The 19,906-nt window shown below is 43.3% G+C and overlaps 1 protein-coding gene across 4 annotated transcripts in view; it reads right to left on the reverse strand.

The window, feature by feature from the left end:
- Positions 1-19,852, reverse strand: part of herc3 (HECT and RLD domain containing E3 ubiquitin protein ligase 3) — a 37,430-nt gene extending 17,578 nt beyond the window's left edge. The window contains exons 1-19 of one of the 4 annotated variants that reach the window (XR_010450590.1): positions 19,620-19,852; positions 18,268-18,605; positions 15,017-15,176; positions 14,240-14,316; positions 13,871-14,092; positions 13,532-13,623; positions 13,097-13,227; positions 12,753-12,916; positions 11,719-11,792; positions 10,519-10,643; positions 10,210-10,269; positions 8,639-8,750; positions 6,113-6,302; positions 2,292-2,455; positions 1,779-1,892; positions 1,336-1,359; positions 1,155-1,244; positions 584-754; positions 161-304 (exon numbers count right to left, since the gene is read on the reverse strand). Coding sequence is in view for 3 of the 4 variants with exons in the window: in XM_064926520.1 (XP_064782592.1) it covers positions 161-304; positions 584-754; positions 1,155-1,244; positions 1,336-1,359; positions 1,779-1,892; positions 2,292-2,455; positions 6,113-6,302; positions 8,639-8,750; positions 10,210-10,269; positions 10,519-10,643; positions 11,719-11,792; positions 12,753-12,916; positions 13,097-13,227; positions 13,532-13,623; positions 13,871-14,092; positions 14,240-14,316; positions 15,017-15,176; positions 18,268-18,493 (2,340 nt within the window). In the remaining variant the exon portion in view is untranslated. Of the gene's footprint in view, positions 1-160; positions 305-583; positions 755-1,154; positions 1,245-1,335; positions 1,360-1,778; positions 1,893-2,291; positions 2,456-6,112; positions 6,303-8,638; positions 8,751-10,209; positions 10,270-10,518; positions 10,644-11,718; positions 11,793-12,752; positions 12,917-13,096; positions 13,228-13,531; positions 13,624-13,870; positions 14,093-14,239; positions 14,317-14,953; positions 15,177-16,718; positions 16,793-18,267; positions 18,606-19,619 lie in introns of those variants that run through there. The other 3 variants (XM_064926520.1, XM_064926521.1, XM_064926522.1) reach the window with 3 other exon arrangements.
- Between the last annotated feature and the right edge of the window lie 54 nt (positions 19,853-19,906).

Below are 19,906 nucleotides of genomic sequence, written 5' to 3' on the forward strand. Positions count from 1 at the left end.
CAGGCTCGTGGTAATGGCTGGTGAGGAATAGGTGGAATGGTATCAAATACATTAAACACATGGTTTCCTTGTGTTTGATGCGATTCCATTTGCTCTGTTCCAGCCATTATTATGAGCCGTCCTTCCCTCAGCAGCCTCCACTGAGTGGTACATGACTCACTTTATCAGAGAACCAGAGCAGGTTGGACTGGGTGTACTGGGTGAACATGCCGTACACAGGGTCCATCAGCTCCTTCAACAGCAGTAGGAAGAACTCCTTGGTTACCCCCCCTGCATCCACCGCCTCCTCCCCATCAAAGATCACCTAGAGGGGGAGAGAGAGCCTTAGTTCCTGTAATTAAAGTGGCACCAACTGAGCCCAAATACTCTGTCAATCACTTTCTCATCTTCAATTGATATGGCCTTAGTTCCTGTAATTCAAGTGGCACTAACAACAGTGTGCAGCCGTTGACAAACAATTGATGATTGGTGGTGTTATCTTATTTGTCTTTGATTACAAAGATCTCTCCTAAAAAAATCTCTCCATGTCTATTTACGACACACAACATGACCTTTGTGACCCCGAGAGGTGCTGAACTCAGACCTTGAGGGGCTTCTTGAGGTCGACGTCAGAGTAGATGGTGAGCTCTCTCAGCGCGTCGCTCACTAAGTGGTCCCTGCGTACGTGGAGCACCAGGAAGGGGTTCCGTGCCAGGAGGGGTTCCAGCGTCAGCAGCATGAAAACGTTATGCATGTTGGCCCCGCTCACCGCCATCTTGGAAAAGGTCACAGACAGGGGAAATAATATGTGTAGGAGAGATGGAAATTATTATTATTTTTTTTTTTTTTCATCAAGTGTTTAAAAAAAGACAAGTGCAATTAAATGGTCTCCAAGGGACATGAATCAGTCTTACATTGTCTATAAAAAGTTATTTTATCACGGCAAATGTCAACATAAATCAGTTTCAAACTTTGAGTTAACAGTGGGAAACTTTTATATAACGGTCCCGTGTGGCTCAGTTGGTAGAGCATGGCACTTGCAATGCCAGGGTTGTGGGTTTGATTCCCACAAGGGACTATTACTAATGAAAATGTATGCACTCACTACTATAAGTCGCTCTGTGCCAGAACATCTGTAAAAATGTACATATATATTTTCCAATCCTGGCTGTTACCTGCATCTGTAGCTCAGCGTCAGTTTGCAGCATGGTGGTCTTGGCTTGGGCGTTCAGTATGAACGGGTAGGCACATAAAGTCACTGAGCTCTGAATGGAAGAAAAGAGAAACGTTATCGTTTGAAGAGCATATAGATAACGTGGCATTTACACTCATTTGATTAGAAAACAGCCTGTATACCTGTACTGCTGGTGTTCTCATTTTCTGAAAAACAAAATTATAATCATCAACTCAGTTTTGTCCAATTTACCCATGAAAACTATATTCTAGAGGATCATAACAGTGTATTCAGATTGATGGCTGGTGGCAGGGGCATAGCTGTCTAGCTATACCAGTTTACTGAGACATTGGCCAGAGCTACAAGACACAAAGGTGAAAATATGAGGGTGGGGACAACAAAGTCTCTGTGCTCTTCCTAGAAAGGAACTACACAGTTCGACAGATTCTACTATGCAGGGAGAAAGAGGGATGGAAGAGGGGTAGGGGCTAGGGGGCTCGTCTGTGAGAGTAGCATCCCATTGGATTAGGATGAGAATTAGATAATTGGACACACACACACACACCAAATTCCACAGGACGACATCGTCACAAGAGAGAGAGACGCAGAGATCTCCAGTACTCACAATCTCTGCTTTACTCAGAAACCACTTGAGGTAGTCTTCCTGGATGTCCACCAGGGTGGTGATGTCAGGGATATAGAAGCGGTTGTACTCCACATGCCCGGCCTTCAGGTTAACCTGGACACACACAGCAACACAACAACCCTGCTCAGAACACACACCCATCATTATGATTGTTTACCTTTATTTTATACCAGGAAGTCTCTTGCGGTTTGATACATGTATATATAAAAGGATATCATGCATACTTGATATTTTCCCACAATTCTGTAAACTTGTTTTTTTGCATTACTGCCATTCTTTTTTTTTTTAAAGGACACCTCATGTGTTCCTAACCTTTTAAAAAGGCTCCTATTCGCACAGTAGACCTATGTTTAAGGCCGGGAATCATAACACCTCTTCAAGTTTCTCCACAAGCTTTAGTATAAAACTTGAACTTGTGAAGTATCTAGAGAAACTTTTATGTAAAGAATGACCTAATAAAGTTTCCCCATGAGCATTAGCAGGAAACGTTACCTTATGAAGTTTCTCTAGAAGCTTTAGCGTGGCACTGGTGTAGTTTTCTAGGAAGACAGGGACGAGCAGGGCCTTTCCTCCAGTTAACAGGAACACCACGATGCTCTTATACATGTCCACCAGCCTGGAGAACACACCGCCGTCCACCAGGCACCACCAGTTATCTGCGGGGATACAGAATATAACACACCACCAGTTATCTACAGGGATCCAGAATATAACACCACCAGTTATCCGCGGGGATCCAGAATATAACACACCACCAGTTATCTACAGGGATCCAGAATATAACACACCACCAGTTATCTGCGGGGATACAGAATATAACACACCACCAGTTATCTACGTGGATCCAGAATATAACACACACCCAGTTATCTACGTGGATCCAGAATATAACACACCACCAGTTATCCGTGGGGATCCAGAATATAACACACCACCAGTTATCTACGGGATCCAGAATATAACACACCACCAGTTATCCACGGGGATCCAGAATATAACACACCACCAGTTATCCGCGGGGATCCAGAATATAACACACCACCAGTTAACACACCACCAGTTATCTACGGGGATCCAGAATATAACACACCACCAGTTATCTACGTGGATCCAGAATATAACACACCACCAGTTATCTACAGGGATCCAGAATATAACACACCACCAGTTATCTGCGGGGATCCAGAATATAACACACCACCAGTTATCTACAGGAATCCAGAATATAACACACCACCAGTTATCTGCGTTATCTACGTGGATCCAGAATATAACACACCCCAGTTATCTACGTGGATCCAGAATATAACACACCACCAGTTATCTATCGAATATAACACACCACCAGGATCCAGAATATAACACACCACCAGTTATCTACGTGGATCCAGAATATAACACACCCCCAGTTATCTACGTGGATCCAGAATATAACACACCCCCAGTTATCTGCGGGGATCCAGAATATAACACACCCCCAGTTATCTACGTGGATCCAGAATATAACACACCCCCAGTTATCTACGTGGATCCAGAATATAACACACCACCAGTTATCTACGTGGATCCAGAATATAACACACCACCAGTTATCTATGGGATACAAAAAAACAAGACAACACATCACATTCCAGCATCTTTTAAAGGGAACCTGCAGTGACACTGTATATTTAAACGTTTGACAGAAGTGCCATGTGATGCACTGTACACATGAAGTGTATACCATTATGACAGTTGTATAACTGCCATTTTCCTGGGATTGACTGTGCAGTATGGAGAAAGAGTATTTTTGGTAGACTGAGGTGTACAGGGTATACAGTATCAAACACTGTTCAGCACATTTGTGTGCATGAGGGTATTTGTCTGTGCGCCGGTGTACCTGCATGCTTCGTAAACAACAAGCGTGGACTAACAGTGAAATGCTTACTTACAGCCCTTCCCAACAACGCAGAGAGAAAAATAAAATAACAAATAATAGAAAGATAACCCCAGGAGTAAATATACAATGAGTAACGATAACTTGGCTATAAACACAGGGTACCAGTACCGAGTCGATGTGCAGGGATACAGGGTAATTGAGGTAGATATGTACATATACAGTTGAAGTCGGAAGTTTACATACACCTTTGCCAATACATTTAAACTCAGTTTCACAATTCCTGACATTTAATCCTAGTAAAAATTCCCTGTCTTAGGTCAGTTAGGATCACCACGTTATTTTAAGAATGTGAAATGTCACAATAATTGCAGAGAGAATGATTTACTTCAGCTTTTATTTCATTCATCACATTCCCAGTGGGTCAGAAGTTTACATACACTCAATTAGCATTTGGTAGCATTGCCTTTAAATTGTTTAACTTGGGTCAAATAAGTTGAGTGAATAAGTTGAGTGAATTTTGGCCCATTCCTCCTGACATCGCACATGCTTCTTCAGTTCTGCCCACAAAGTTTCTATAGGCTTTATTGTCCTTAAGCCATTTTGCCAAAACTTTGGAAGTATGCTTGGGGTCATTGTCCATTGGAAGACCCATTTGCGACCAAGCTTTAACTTCCCGACTGATGTCTTGAGATGTTGCTTCAATATATCCACAACATTTTCCTTCCTCCCTCATAATGCCATCTATTTTGTGAAGTGCACCAGTCCCTCCTGCAGTAAAGCACCCCCACAACATGATGCTGCCACCCCTGTGCTTCACGATTGGGATGGTGTTCTTCGGCTTGCAAGCCTCCCCATTTTTCCTCCAAACATAACGATGGTCATTATGGCCAAACAGAGGACATTTCTCCAAAAAGTACGATCTTTGTCCCCATGTGCAGTTGCAAACCATTTGTATGGAGGTTTTGGAGCAGTGGCTTCTTCCTTGCTGAGTGGCCTTTCAGGTTATGTCAATATAGGACTCGTTTTACTGTGGATATATACTTTGTACCCGTTTCCTCCAGCATCTTCACAAGATCCTTTGCTGTTGTTCTGGGATTGATTTGCACTTTTCACACCAAAGTACGTTCATCTCTAGGAGACAGAACGCGTCTCCTTCCTGAGCGGTATGACGGCTGTGTGGTCCCATGGTGTTTATACTTGCATTCAATTGTTTGTACAGATGAACGTGGTAACTTCAGGCATTTGGAAATTGCTCCCAAGGATGAACCAGACTTGTGGAAGTCTACAATTTTGTCTTGGCTGATTTCTTTTGATTCTCCCATGGTGTCAATCAAAGAGGCACTGCGTGTGAAGGTAGGCCTTGAAATACATCCACAGGTACACAACCAATTTACTCAAATGTTGTCAATTAGCCTATCAGAAGCTTTTAAAGCCATGACATAATTTTCTGGAATTTTCCAAGCTGTTTAAAGGCACAATCAACTTAGTGTATGTAAACTTCTGACCCACTGGAATTGTGATACAGTGAATAAGTGAAATAATCTGTCTGTAAACAATTGTTGGAAAAATGACTTGTGTCATGCACAAAGTAGATGTCCTATTCAACTTGCCAAATCTATAATTTGTTAACAAGACATTTGTGGAGTGGTTGAAAAACTAGTTTTAAAAATGACTCCAACCTAAGTGTATTTAAACTTCCGACTTCAACTGTAGGTAGGGATAAAGTGACTAGGCCACAGGATAGATAAACAGCAAGAGCAGCATATGTGATGAGTCAAGAGTTTGTGCAAAGGAGGGTCAATGCAGATAGTCCAGGTAGCTATTGATTACTATTGAACTATTTAGCAGTCTTATGGCTTGGGGATAGAAGCTGTTCAGGTTCCTGTTGGTTCCAGACTTGGTGCATTGGTACCGCTTGCTGTGCGGTAGCAGAGAGAGCATGCTATGACTTGGGTGGCTGGAGTCTTTGATAATTTTTAGGTCCTTCCTCTGACACCGCCTGGTATAGAGGTCCTGGATGGCAGGGAGCTCGGCCCCAGTGATGTACAGGGCTGTACGCACTACCCTCTGTAGCGCCTTGCGGCTAGATGCCAAGCAGTTGCCATAGCATGTGGTGATGCAGCCAGTCAAGATGCTCTCAATGGTGCAGCTCTAAAAACTTTAAGAATCCCATGCCAAATCTTTTCAGCCTCCTGAGGGGGAAGAGGTGTTGTCGTGCCCCGCCACGACTGTGTTGGTTTGTGTGGACCATGATCGATCCTTAGTGATGTAGACACACAGGAACTTGAAGCTCTCAACCTGGTGCACTACAGCCCCGTCAATGTGTGTGTGCGTGCGCACGTATGGGTGGCTGTGTGCATGCAATGTACATAGTACATTAACATGTGATTGTGCATGTGTGTGTGCTTGAAATGCAACTATGTTGCCCCCCTACCAAGCACTTTGCTGGGGTTGGCATCCAGGCGGAGTATGGCCATGGCTAGGGGGATGGTGAGGGTGATGTAGTTCTTGGAGTCGTGCAGGGCGGGACACTCCGACAGGATCAGGTAGATCCTCATGGCCTCAACGTCAGGGGGAGAGCAGGGCAGCTGGGGGATCAGCAGGCTCTCAAAACTCTTAGTGGCCTGGCAGGACAGAGACACATGGATGGAGGGAGAGAGAGATGGATACATCATTTTAAAATCATCCATCAAAATATCACCTAACAGCTGTCCGTACAACCGGTTCACTGTACATCACAATGCTTGTTATTTTTATTTGCTAATGCAGATGTAACTAAATGAGTATATTATGACATGAGTTAAGTAGAGTACCTGAAGTTTTATAAATTTAAACTATGACTGACCGATGGTGAAGAATTGGGATACTTGATATTGACTAAGAAATGTATTTTCAACATTGCAATACTGTACCAAAATTATACAATATATATATATATATATATATTTATATTTAAATGTCGGAACAAGGATAGCTTTTTACAAAATCTAAAGGATTAGCTGGACTCGTCAAAGGGACAAAAACATCACAGGAAAATGTTTTGGGAGAGGCCTCCTGTGGTTGGCTGGTTGCTAATGCTGCCTGATCTTTATAGAACACAATAAATCAAGTTAGATTGAGAATCCCCAAAATCCCTAACATATTATTAGTGGGCTAGCTAGCTCTGAACCTCATGACCTCAGTCCAGTAGGCATTCTGCGTGAAACCATCAAAACACAGCAGAGTATGTGTTGATCTTACTGAGATGATGCGGAATGTGTGCTGTACCATTTCAGAAGTCAACGGGGGACATAGTCCATATGTGGCATGGGAATTCAATGCCGTGGCCTATGATACTCTCCAGCCATCAAAACAAAGCGTAGGGGGCGGTGTACCCTGAACACCCCTATTTTACTCTACTACATAGCTCAGTCCAAAGTGCTGCTGGCTAGGTCTAACAGACGCCGTACACTCCTAGAAAAAAAAGGTGCCATCTAGAACCTTAAAGGATTCTTCGGCTGTCCCCATAGGAGAACCCTTTTTGGTTCCTGGTATAACCCTTTTGAGTTCCATGTAGAACCCTTTTCACAGATGAATCTACATGGAACCAAAGGGTTCTACATGAAACCAAAAAGGGTTATCCTATGGGACAGTTGAAAAACCCTTTTGAAGCTTGTGATTCTAGTTCCGACCGTGCAGTAATATCTAACAAGTATTCTAACAATTTCACAACAACTACCTTGTACACACAAGTGTAAAGGAATGAACAAGAATATGTACATACAAATATATGGATGAGTAATGGCCGAACGGCATAGGCAAGATGCAGTAGATGGTATAGAGTACAGTATATACATATGAGATGAGTAATGTAGGGTATGTAAACATTATATAAAGTGCCATTGTTTAAAGTGACACGTTTATTGCATTCAATTTTTAATTATTAAAGTGGCTAAAGATCTGAGTCAGTATGTTGACAGACAGACAAGGCTTTGTGTCCTTGGACTAAAATATTGCATTTGAGTCAAAACATAAACCATGACTCTGTATGATAGGGTTGCCATGACAATGACCCTGTAAAGGGGATTTGTAAATGCCATTATTTCGCTCAGTTCAAATCTACCGGCCTCAGCCATAACACATTTATGAGTAGATGGATAGAACCAAGTAGCTTGATAGTCAAAACCCGGGGAACATCTCAATTAAATCTAGAATATTTAATGGTGAAACAGCCACGTCCGTTTGCCATATTACAAGTTACTGCAAACAACAGTATTTTCCCATCAGACATCACTGCACGCACAATAGAAGATCACATGTACTTATTTTTTTCTCATGCAGCACGACGCTCCTCAGGGTGGTGGGGTGGCCTGTGGCGCTGCTTCCCCCTACTGCAGATTCCATCTTTAAAGCTGCAATATGTCACTTTTTGGGCGACCCAACCAAATGTACATATAAATGTGAGTTATTAATCTGTCATTGTAAGCAAGTTAAGAAGCGGTAGATCTATGTGCACTATTTCTATGCTTTCCATTTTTAAGTTGAGTTCTTGCATCTTTTACTTTTGGTATTTCAAGCTTCAAAAATCTGAAAATACCAATATTTGTGGTTATGGAAAATATATTTCACAGCGGTTTAGATGGTACAATGATTACCTACACTATACTTGCTTGTTGTGTCACATAAACTGAAATCATGCAAACTATTTGAATTTTACAAACCGGCTGAGCGATTTCTACATAGTGTACCTTTAGTGCCTAAAGTGTTTTCTCTTCATCTCCTTTCCTTCACCTACTCCTATGTGAAAGAACCAAAGACCTGAAACCCAGTGGTCATCATTCATATTGCTTTTCACTGTGTTTTCATATCAGTACAGATGATGGAAAGAGGCCACTTTAACTATGCATACCCTGGTTTTTGAGCATAGGGAGGGTCCCGCTTTCAGGTATTGGGATAAGACATGGTACATAAGAGTCGTTACCTGCTCCAATAGTCTGGCGAAGGGCGGTTTACTGAGTGTCTCAAACAGCAGGCGGACTGAGTTGAGATCGATGCCAGGGACTTTAGGGTTGGTCTTAAAATGGCTGTCATCACTGGGGGAACAAACAAAGAACAAAATAGCCTTTAAGACCAAACCCCCCCAAAAAATTACCAAACAGAAAAACCCATGATAATCTACCCAGACTTTTCATCAGTTTTAACTGTGGCGCTTAAGGGAAGTTCCGCTCAAAATACAAGAACATCCCTTTAAAAACTCATCAGCAGAGATATAAATAAACGGATGGACTAAATCCATGAATTTGTGTAGAACCATTGATGAATAGAACACACAACACGTTCCTCTGGATTAGATAGAGTCTCTAGCTTCTGTTCTAACTGGGCACGTGGCAGTTGTGTGAGCTCACTGCAGGGTATAGAGCTCGAAGACCTAAACAGAAACACACATACACACACACACCTAGGCATGAACAGGGACCATATATTAAGTCTAGTCAGAGCCTCCATGTATTTAAGCCCATTCCAAACCACATTCACTGCTTTATCTTGTGAACTCTGCCAGGGGTGTGTGTGAGAGTGAGAGAGAAACACCACAAAGCCCAGAAAACTCAAAGGCATGAAGGACAGCGACTATTTACAGACAACCTCCAGATATTGATAAAAAATAATAATAATTCAGCCATAATAAACCAGATTTGGCTTTGTGTGACTGTTTGGTAAACAGAGACTCCGACCGGAACGATAAGCACTAACAAGTAGAGAGGCGTTATGCTAGCTAGGGAACAGTGCTTCTGTACCCACCGGAATCGGGCAGCTTTGTGGCATGCCGTGTGTGTGTGTTTCATACTCGAAGGGTCCAAATTGAGACAATTAGTTTTAGGAACACCGTGCAGACGTTCTTGGGCGGCCCACATGATGCCATCACAAATGAGTGACCTCTACAAACAATAACAGATGTGCGATTGGGAACATAACATACTACCAGCAACACATTGTCAGTTTCTCTCCCTCTCGGTTGAGCTAATGGCTAAACCTGCCAGTGTTTTATATAACTGTTAAATCCAGTAGGTTTTAGGACAGGCTGCTTTAGCAGAGAGGGCAGGACATACATTAAGGTGCTTATTGGTCTTCTCTAGTCTAGAGGACACCATTACGCTGATGGGCTCGGAACTAGGGTCGTTCCCATGAAGTGATAGGCATCTGGCGGAGAATCAGCACAAAATGGCCACCCCTCCCTCATACACGCCATCTGCGCTTTATCTCCGCACCGATCTCTAATGGAATCTCTGTGTCTGTACAGTGTGTCTAGATAGGAGTATTTCCCTGGAGTCTCTTTCCCTAAGGTCAGCAGTTCTGAATTGTAGGCACATGATGGGAATGAGTGTTGGTCGGACAAGGACAAAAAGAACATGATTTTGTCCTCTGTGAACGCTCTGCCTTTTCCCACAAGACATTAGAGAGAGACACCGGGTGTGACTCAATACTCATGGCTTCCTTTCGTGGTCTCCTTCCAAACAGGTGAAAGAACAGGATAGGCTGTCGATCAATGCTCACCTCTCATCCAGGAAGCTGGCGTTCCAACAGGCGGTGGAAGACAGCTGGAGAATGACGTCACTAAAAGCAGAGGGAGACCAAGACATAAATGCAGGAAATGATATCAATCAATTGAAACAAGATCAAACGGATACCAGTCTTCAGAGTGGTATAGAGCATCCAGCTGCTGAAGACAAAAAGGGTCACCACAGGATCATCGTCCTGCTAAAATAAATGTCATTCTCCGCATAGGAAACGATAAACAATTGTTCACAAAGAAATATTTTCAAGACAAATCGAATCCCCAAATAACTCATATCACTGACTTACTTGGTGATAGTGGAATCTGTGTTGTCTAGGAGTTTCATCCTCCACGTATTCAAACTGGCATCATTTATCAAAGAGATGCTTCTACTGATGTTAGTGACGCGGAAGTCTTCAGGAGGGGTGGAACTCTGTAGAGGAGAGAAGGGGGTCAGGGGGGAGTCAAGGTAACGTAGCACATCAGCTAGTTGGCTACATTTAGCAACGTTATTCTCGATAGCGCTTCCACTGTAGACATTACAAGGCTATCCAGAGACGTGTGTTTTGGGTTCATTCCCTTTCCCACTTGCAGATAAAATAAATACTCTGAGAGGTCCAAGTACATTGTAGGGAGAGTATCTATCTGTGTGTTGGTGTTATCAAGTCACATTCCTGGCAATCAACAGGAGGATATCCGTTGTAGACAGATGTAGGCTACTTGGGGTGCATCACAGTAATATCTCATTCACTACTTCCCACAAATCTAAAAGCACTGGATTGGTGGAGGCATCGGCTCGAGGGAGCTTCCACCATATTTATTACACCAGTCTTTTCTTTCGAACCAGTGAAGGGAAGTGAACAGGTGCAGATTCTGGGAGGTAGGACAAATAATTGGGACATAGCCTTGGTCTTAGATCTCTCTGTCCAGAGCAGAGACCATCCAGACATTCTAGCTGGTCAATAACTGGAGCAACAGCTCCACTTAGTGGCAGAAAACTAGAACTGGCTCACTTAATGAAAACACATCAGCATCCTTCCTCACTACTAGGTCTATAGCAGAGCTCTCTAACCATGTTCCTGAAGAGCTACCGTCCTGTAGGTTTTTACTAAAACCCTAATCTAGTGCACCTGATTCTAATAATGAAATGGTTGACAAGATGAACCAGGTTAGTTCCAACTGGGGTTGGATAAACAACCTAAAGGAGGGTAGCTCTCCAGGAACAGGGTGGAGAACCCTGGTCTAAAGCATATTCTTCCCATCCCTGAAAGAGAAAATTCTATGTCTTTCAATTCAATGTCTGGGCCTGTACTCATAAAGCGTCTCAGAGTAAGAGAGCTGATCTAGGATCAGGGCCCCCCTGTGCATGTGATCTTATTAATTATGATCTAAAAGGCTAAACTGATCCTAGATCACTCCAATTCTGAGATGCTTTATGAATACGGTACTTGTACTATTACATCAGTTAATGACCAAAAGCTGAGAAACGATTATTTGAAGTCCTTTACCTTTTCATCTGAGTACAATAGGAAGTTATGGTCCCCTCCACAGTTGATTTTTGTAATGGCATAATGATCCGGCCCTAGAAAGAGGAAAGGAGAGGGAAGAGTTACTGACTGTTGGTTTAAAAATCGGCTAGCTCAACAGCATTGTGGTGACTTACGGGAACAGTTTATGCTTATAGGAAATAGCTCCTGAGTGAAGTTTCCCCTTGAGAGAGATCGAGGATCAGCTTCCCTTCCCCCCCAATTCTAATCTTAACTATTAGTGGGGGAAAAATGATAATCCAAGTTCAGTGTCTCGGGGCATATTCGCCCTACACAAGCATTTTCCAAACTTCAAAAGGTGCATGTTTTGGTTTTTGCTCTAGTACACAGCTGATTCAAAGAACCAAAGCTTGATGACGAGTTGATTATTTGAACCAGCTGTGTAGTGCTAAGGCAAAAAACTAAATGTGCACCCACTGGGTTCCCCAGTTTGGGAAACGCTGCCCTACACCAAGAAGCTCCCTAGATTTTGATTTAGTCCACTAGATGGCAGGAAAGCAATACAAGCTAAGCAATCCGCCTCAAAGACCATCAATCAGTGTGTTAAACACTGAGAATCCTGTTTCATAGACCTCTAACTCACTCACAACCTAATACAGTTCACTCTAGAAACATCCGTATTGCTGAAATAATGTCAAACATTTTACCACATGGGGATATTTTGATACTATTTCATTCTTTGAACATTGAATTTATCCCATTCATATACTTTTAATACGCATGGTTAATATGCGTATTATAGTGACCTTCCTCCCTACAGTCATAGTTTTATATGCAGTACATTATATGAATCACTAAATAAGCTGTGGATGTATCTGAGCAAGTCCTTGCACTCGTGTGCCTGTTCCATTTAACGTCCTATGCGTTCTCTCGTCTATTCTGACTTGCTCCTACAACAGGCCGGACATTTTCCTCAAGCAACAGCTCCCTGATTCTGCCTTGCCTTGCCTCATTTCCCTGCATTCTCTTCTTCCCAACTGGAGTCATCCAGTTACCTGACATATGACGAGGACTTCCTGTGAGCCTTCCTGTGAGGCTGCTTTTGACAGGAAGTGGGCTTTTGATGTCACCTCGTGTCCCGGTGCCCAGCTGACCATTGGTGTTACAACCGAAAGCATACACCAGACCGGAGGAAGGCACAAACGCCAGGGTGTGGTGTCTGAAACCGAGACGGAGTATGAGTATGAGGAATCAAGGACAGAGAAGGCAAGTAGTCATACCATAACTTACCTGATGTAAACCTGTACTGTACTCTATTATACTGCTACGCTATGCTTTGCTAGGCTATGCTTTGCTTTGCTAGGTTATGCTACGCTGACCAGGCTACATTGTGCAGTACCTGCCACAGGCAATCTGGGAAACCTCGCTGCCCATCAGCTCCTGCACCTGTCTGGGTAGAGGCTCGTTGTTGGTGGAGTCATGACCCAGTTGACCACGAGAGCCGTCCCCAAACGTAAACAAACCCCCATCCTGTCAATCAAACACAGAGCGAGGCTTCAATTACAATAAAGGATGTGAGAAGGAATGCTGAAGGACAGTCTGTCATAGCTCGATACAATTCCACACGCATATTCCTCACCCTCCAAAACAAACATGAGAATTCTTCAAAGGCATGAACACGTTCATGGATTAAAGGTTTTACGAGACAGCAGGTCCTTTTTCAGTACTGTGCTTTCTCAAAACCCACCATTATCTGAAGACTATATGAGAGCTTCATCACAAGACTATAAACACATAACAGACAGATACGCAGGAGGACAGTTGTGTTCCTCACCTTGGTGAGGGCAGCTGTATGCTCGTCTCCACAGCTGATATAAACCACTTTTTGGGATCTGAGGAACTTGATGTGGCAAGGGACAGACCGGTCTGTAGAAAGGAAATAAAACACACGCGCACATATTCCGTGTTACCTTCAGAACATCACATTGCTTTATATGAAGGTCTGCTTATAAACTGCTTACAAGCCAGCATTCATTTAATCACATAATCGGAGAAACGATTGGGCATTTGGACCCATATAGCAATGGGTCTGTAGTCCGACAGGCTTCATCAGTCTATTGGGGTGCATTACTTCTCTCTACGTATATCTCGACGTATAAGTTAGTTAGCCTACCCTGTTTGTCATTTAACCCCAGCTGTCCGGCGCCGTTCTTGCCCCAGCCAAACACAGCTCCGGAGAGGGACAGGGCGAAGCTGTGGTCTCCCCCAGCGGTGATCTGAGCCAAGGGGATCCCTGACAGAGACTTGAGGGGCTGGGGAGACAAGGTGCTGGGCTCTCCCTTCCCCAAACCCAGCTGACCGCTCGAGTTCTGGCCCCACGTGAACAGCTGACCGTCTGGGAGAGAAAAGAGGGGGTTAGCCTAGCATTAGCCTGGCATTAACCTAGCATTAGCCTAGCATGAGCTGTGAAGCTTGTAACTTTGGTGTGGAGCGCTACAGTATCAGTGGTAGTGTGAGGTGTTGCTGTTGGCTTCATTCTCACCTTTAGAGAGTGCGATGCAGTGCTTGTTGCCACACATTATTTGAGAGATGCGATGCTCGCACAGCTTCTTGATCAGCCTGAGAAATACAGGAGATGCATTGAGTTGCGGGGCCAATGCCTGAACAACAAAGCAGTATTTGGCAGATTTTAACCAACTACATGCAATGTACAGTTAGCTTTACAATCCCTGTATAATCAACATCTAGAACACCGTACGTGTTGTAGCCTTTGTAATCCTCCCAGCAAAGTACAGTATGAAGATGGGCAGAAACCGCTTCTTAAATAGAAATCACAGATGACACTGTAGGTGATGTCATGGAGACGTTGGCTAGCTAAGCCCATGCTCAGAAACCCATCATCGGGTCAAACGGTCGTCTAGCGCCGAACTGTGCATGTGCAGGCCGTCAAATCAAACGCACTCCTTCGACAAAGTTGTTTTTGATGAAAATCTAATTTTCACGAGGTTTGAGTAATAACATGTTTAACTACTGAAGGAAGACCTTGGCTAGCATCTCAGGTTGTGCATTTAGATTTCGAGAAAATTAACCAACAAGAATTTCTCACTTCTCTCATTGACTTCTCAAACACAACCTGGTCTGTTTCGTAAGCCTTCCTGGAAGACTCGCTATGTTGCGGGTCTGGTTTAAAAAAGTCTATGCCCGTAGCATTTAGCCATCACATGTAGTTCTCACAATTCCATTGGTTTTCATGTACCTCTTCCAGTAGGCTATTCCTCAGAAAAGCTTCAATAATGTATGTTCTAGCATGCTGGGTCACCTGGGGATTGGGACGGACTCCTCAGCGGTCCCCAGTCCCAGCTGGCCCCCTCCACCGGCCCCCCAGGCAAATACCTGGCCCTGCTCATTCAGCGCCATGGAGTGGGCCTGGCCGCACGATACCACCCCTATCTTCTGGGTGTCCAGGGCCACCACCAGTTCTAGAGGGTAAGGAGGAGGGACGAAGGGGGAGGGAGGAGTTGGGAGGGAGGGGAGGGTATGACAGACTTTAGCCAGGCTCTCTAGAAAGGCTAGTGTCTAGAATGAACGATCCACAATCTTAATTTGATTTTCGGTTGTTTCAGGAAATGTCCTGCATAGCAGGAAACACAAACGTGTAGTCTATTCAAGGATTAAAAAGGCTTCTAAAGTTTATAATTTACACTTTTAAATGTCTGACTTTATTTGCCCTCAAAAATGTATCAACCACTACAAAAACAGCCATTAATTATAACCCACACAATAATTCACATTTCCGGTTGCTGCAGGATTATTTTCCTGCTGTGAGAAACTGGTCAAATTAAGATCTTACACCTGTACCAGTTTTAGGACTGGTGCATCTTAGACTATACTGTGGATGAGAAAAGGAAGTGTCTTTCCTCAATGTATCTTCTAGTCTGAACATTCTGGAAGGTTATGCTAGGCCTTTGTCTGGAAGCCATAGAGACCAAACCCACTTCAAGTATTTAGTGTGGATACACTATCTGACCAACCATCTTCTGGAATGTCCCAGTGCTTTCGAACTATCTAGCTCCACATTTCATTTTCACTTATCATGAAGGCATGTTAGGAAGAAATTAATGCAAAATAAACAGGGGTTAATGTCAGTCATTTCTTAATATTTTCAATCACTCTTGGAGAAAAATACTTATTTATTATTTTAAAAAACAATATGTTTCAGCATTAGGCCTATAGGTTTCATCAGACTGCTTTGCTTTCAAATTCAATTATTTCATTTGTATCTTAAAAATGATGTACCTTAACATTATACATTTTACCTCAGCACTTTAGCAGCTATAATTACAGTTATATATCGCCTGAGAATTGGAAGTCAAGAACACGTGTGTGATGACTAAATAATGCACCCCAACAAGTCTCCTCCTGCCGTGCCTCAGTTCATGTACATAAATCTGTGTGGCCGACCATGTAGCCTAGAGAATGGTTGGGTGGTGGTGGTGGTTTGCATGCGATATAGTTGTGAGCAGCAGCTTCATAGGAATGCAGGCACGCACAGCACAGTAGAAACCACTCATAAGATGAAAGGAGAAAGATATTTCACAGCATACAGTATTGTACTGCAGTGTCATACAAACTCCCTGTGTATCTGAAATATACTATTATAGGGCATTGAGTCTCAGAGTCTTATATGCCAGCAGCACACCACCCTGCATCCCACTGCTGGCTTGCCTCTGAAGCTAAGCAGTCAAGCAGGGTTGGTCCTGGATGGGAGACCAGATGCTGCTGGAAGTGGTGTTGGAGGGCCAGTAGGAGGCACTCTTTCCTCTGGTCCCCCGCCCAAAATATTACCTATGTCCCAGGTCAGTGATTTGGGATATTGACCTTTGTAGGGTTCCGTCTTTCGGGTCGAATGGTAAACGGGTTTCCTGACTCTCTGTGGTCACTAAAGATCCCATGGCATTTATCATAAGAGTAGGGGTGTTAACCCTGGTGTCCTGGCTAAATTCCCAATCTGGCCCTCATACCTTCATGACCACCTAATCATCCCCTGCTTCCAATTGGCTCATTCATCTCCCGGTAACTGTTCCCCAAGTCGTTGCTGTAAATGAGAATGTGTTCTCAGTCAATTTACCTGGTAAAATAAGAATTACATTTTTTTTTCTTGTTTTGATAATGGATTATTTACAAAATAACACTTAACTTAAATTTTGGACTGTAAATTATACATAGACCTACCCATTGATTCTTGAAAAATATAACTTATAAATTAGTCATGAGCTTTGTGCAACTGTCAACCCTCATCAGATCCCAAAATATTAGCTTGTTTTATTCCAATGTTTGCAAACATTGTAAATGTAAACAAACACTGTATAGCCTCTAAACATGCTTAAAACTATAAGTTGAATATGTTGGATGGTCAGTCCTTTAATACATTGCTCTGCCTATAATTTTGAGAGCATTTAAATATCTCCAGGCCCATTCCTCAGATTTTTACCAAAATAGATGTGGGGTGCCTGCTTTGTTATTGTTTCAACTAAGGATTGACGCTTTAAAGGGCTAATTCACTCAAAAACAATATTTCAGTATTTTGTCCATTAGTCAGTCCACTGTTAATATAATTCCAAAAAAGTTAAGACTGATCACTTTCAGTACAGAAAAAAAGCGGTATCCTTGCCTTTGTGTATGGTAAAGCTGGTGTTATTGGCCCAACTGGATAATAAATAGGCCTATTAAATGAGAAGGTGCTCTGAGAATGACTGGTGGCAAAGGGAGTGCTTCCAACAATAATCAACGTTTTGTGATAGTTTCCAGAAGCAGTCGTCAAGTGTATGGTTGTATGGCTAAACATAAATATGACCCTCACACACACACACACAGTCCACCCCACATGATGCAAACAGAGCAAATCATTGGTGCCTGAGATCTCATTAAACAGCCATGTGAGTGACAACACACTCCTGAGTCCTAGAAATAGTGCTTCTCCAAACTATCAACTCTCCTGGCTTAGCCTAGGAGCCAGTGAGCTACCAGTAAGGATTCATCCCAAATGGCTCCCTATTTCCTTTATAGTGCACTACTTTTACACTGTAGAAGTAGTGCACTTTATAGGAAATAGGGTGCCAATTGGGACGCACACTAAATGTCATAAATAACATGAGCTTTAAGATTGTCATACCTCCTTCCTCCCAGGCATTATCCCTCTGTTTAGTAAATAGAACCTAATCCACCATGAATTCATATAGTCTGCATTGCAAAAGTAATTAAATGCTACTGTAGTATTAAGGAGGTGAGGTCTAAACAAACGTTGTGACACAGGTATAACGTTTCATTATAGTAGAGAACAGTAGAGAACAAATCTGCTCATTGGCAGATTTCCCTGCGCTTACACATTAGAGTTGCAGCCAAGTACAATAAGATGTAATATCCCACGAGATTGGGCATTCAGTATAGCAGATTTTTTAAATCCACCCACAATATCAACAAACACAGGTTGTACCACAAATAAACATCAAACAGTGTTAGCTTGTTAGCTAACATCTGCAGATTGCTAATTGGCTGGTACTGGCAGCTTACCTGGCGAGTCCCCCGGCTTGTCGTGGCCCAGCTGCCCACAGCGGTTGGAGCCGCACGTGTACACTCTCCCATCACGCAACAGGAATAGCGAATGGCGCCCGCCGCACGCCACCTCCTTCAGGCCACGCCCATTGAACGCCTGGCAGTTCCGGGGTTCGTACACTGGGTCCCCCGCTCCGCCGATTCCCAGCTGGCCCTCCACAGTACTGCCCCAACACAGCATCATGGCTTAGAGTGGGAAGGAGGGAAGGAGAGAGTGAAAGACAGGAGGGGAAGAAGGAGGAGAGCTTCAGGCTAGAAGGCGGCCCTGCCTTCTCCCCTTGGTGTAAATCACAAGTCTGGAAGGGAGAAACAGGGGAGAGGAGGAGAAGAAGTAGGGTGTCAGATGGTAGTAAGATCACATCATTGACCCTTACAGTGCACTCATCATCTGATATGTTGGATCATGTTTTAAAAATGAAGTGAGGCTGGGTAAACACTCTGCTGGGGGTGGAGCCTGGCCTTGGGTGTGAGTGTGTGACGTGAGCGGTGAAAAGATAAGGTGGAAGCACCGCCAGCTTGTTTAAATAAACCCACTGCCTCTGTAATCCCTGTTTAAGCAGCACCAAACTGTCCTGCCTTAACGCAATCCACTCCCAACGTGCGTGCTATGGACAGAGTTAGCCAAGGTGAAGGCAGAGAGAGACTGCTCTAAAGGTTTGGTGCCCTCTGGAGTAAACATGGAGACATGGGCCCCTCCTTTCCTTAGAAGTCAAGTGGCACTTTCAGTTTACAAATGCAAATACAATCTGTCATGCTCAGACAATACACATCATTCATTCTGCATGTGTCATAGTTACCTATGTGGATTATTGCTAGATAGAGGCCTTATGGATGATGATAGTTGCTGTGATGGTTACATTGACAATGAATGAATATGCAAGGAATGATTCCGAGCTTGCGCTAGCAGATGGATGTACTTTGGCTGACGTAAGATTCCAACTATTGCTCTATGCGTACATCCAATAGCGTCTGGACGTGACCACCATATGGCTCTATAGCTACTGTATATAGTTAGCTATAGCCTATAACTATGTAAAATAGTTACAGTAGCTAGTCAATCGTGTCAACTCCATCGTATTCGCTAGCGGTCGGTAACTAGCTATACGAATAAAAACGACAGCTAACGGGTAGGGCTTAACGAGATTTACAAATGCGTCCATTTCGCAGAATACTAGCAAGCTTGCCATATTTAGCCAATCTAGTGAATCTATCTGCATTTCACAGACTCTTCAACGTTCAAATATAGAAATGTAATCAATTGCACAAAACGTAGCTACGTGATTTAAAGCAACAAATAGCATGTGTTTTACCTGTAGAGATGCATTCCTGAATTCCACTAGCTGGGCGTTTCGACAATAACAAGGAAGTTGTGATAGGTTGATGCTCTTCGTCACTCAACATGTGACTTTGGGTTTATACTTCTATACCCACAAAGTCAGATTCCACAGCCATAAAATTGGCCAAAAAAATGCAGTTTGGTCTTCATTTAAGACTTCGTTAGGCATACGTTTATCAGTGCTGTTAGGGTAAGGTGTTACATCACATTTTATGAAGAGACATTTCAGAAAAGGGCGGGGTTTATGACATTGTGGGTATT

Source organism: Oncorhynchus masou, chromosome 20 (genome assembly GCF_036934945.1).
Source record: "Oncorhynchus masou masou isolate Uvic2021 chromosome 20, UVic_Omas_1.1, whole genome shotgun sequence".
Taxonomy (NCBI): domain Eukaryota; kingdom Metazoa; phylum Chordata; class Actinopteri; order Salmoniformes; family Salmonidae; genus Oncorhynchus; species Oncorhynchus masou.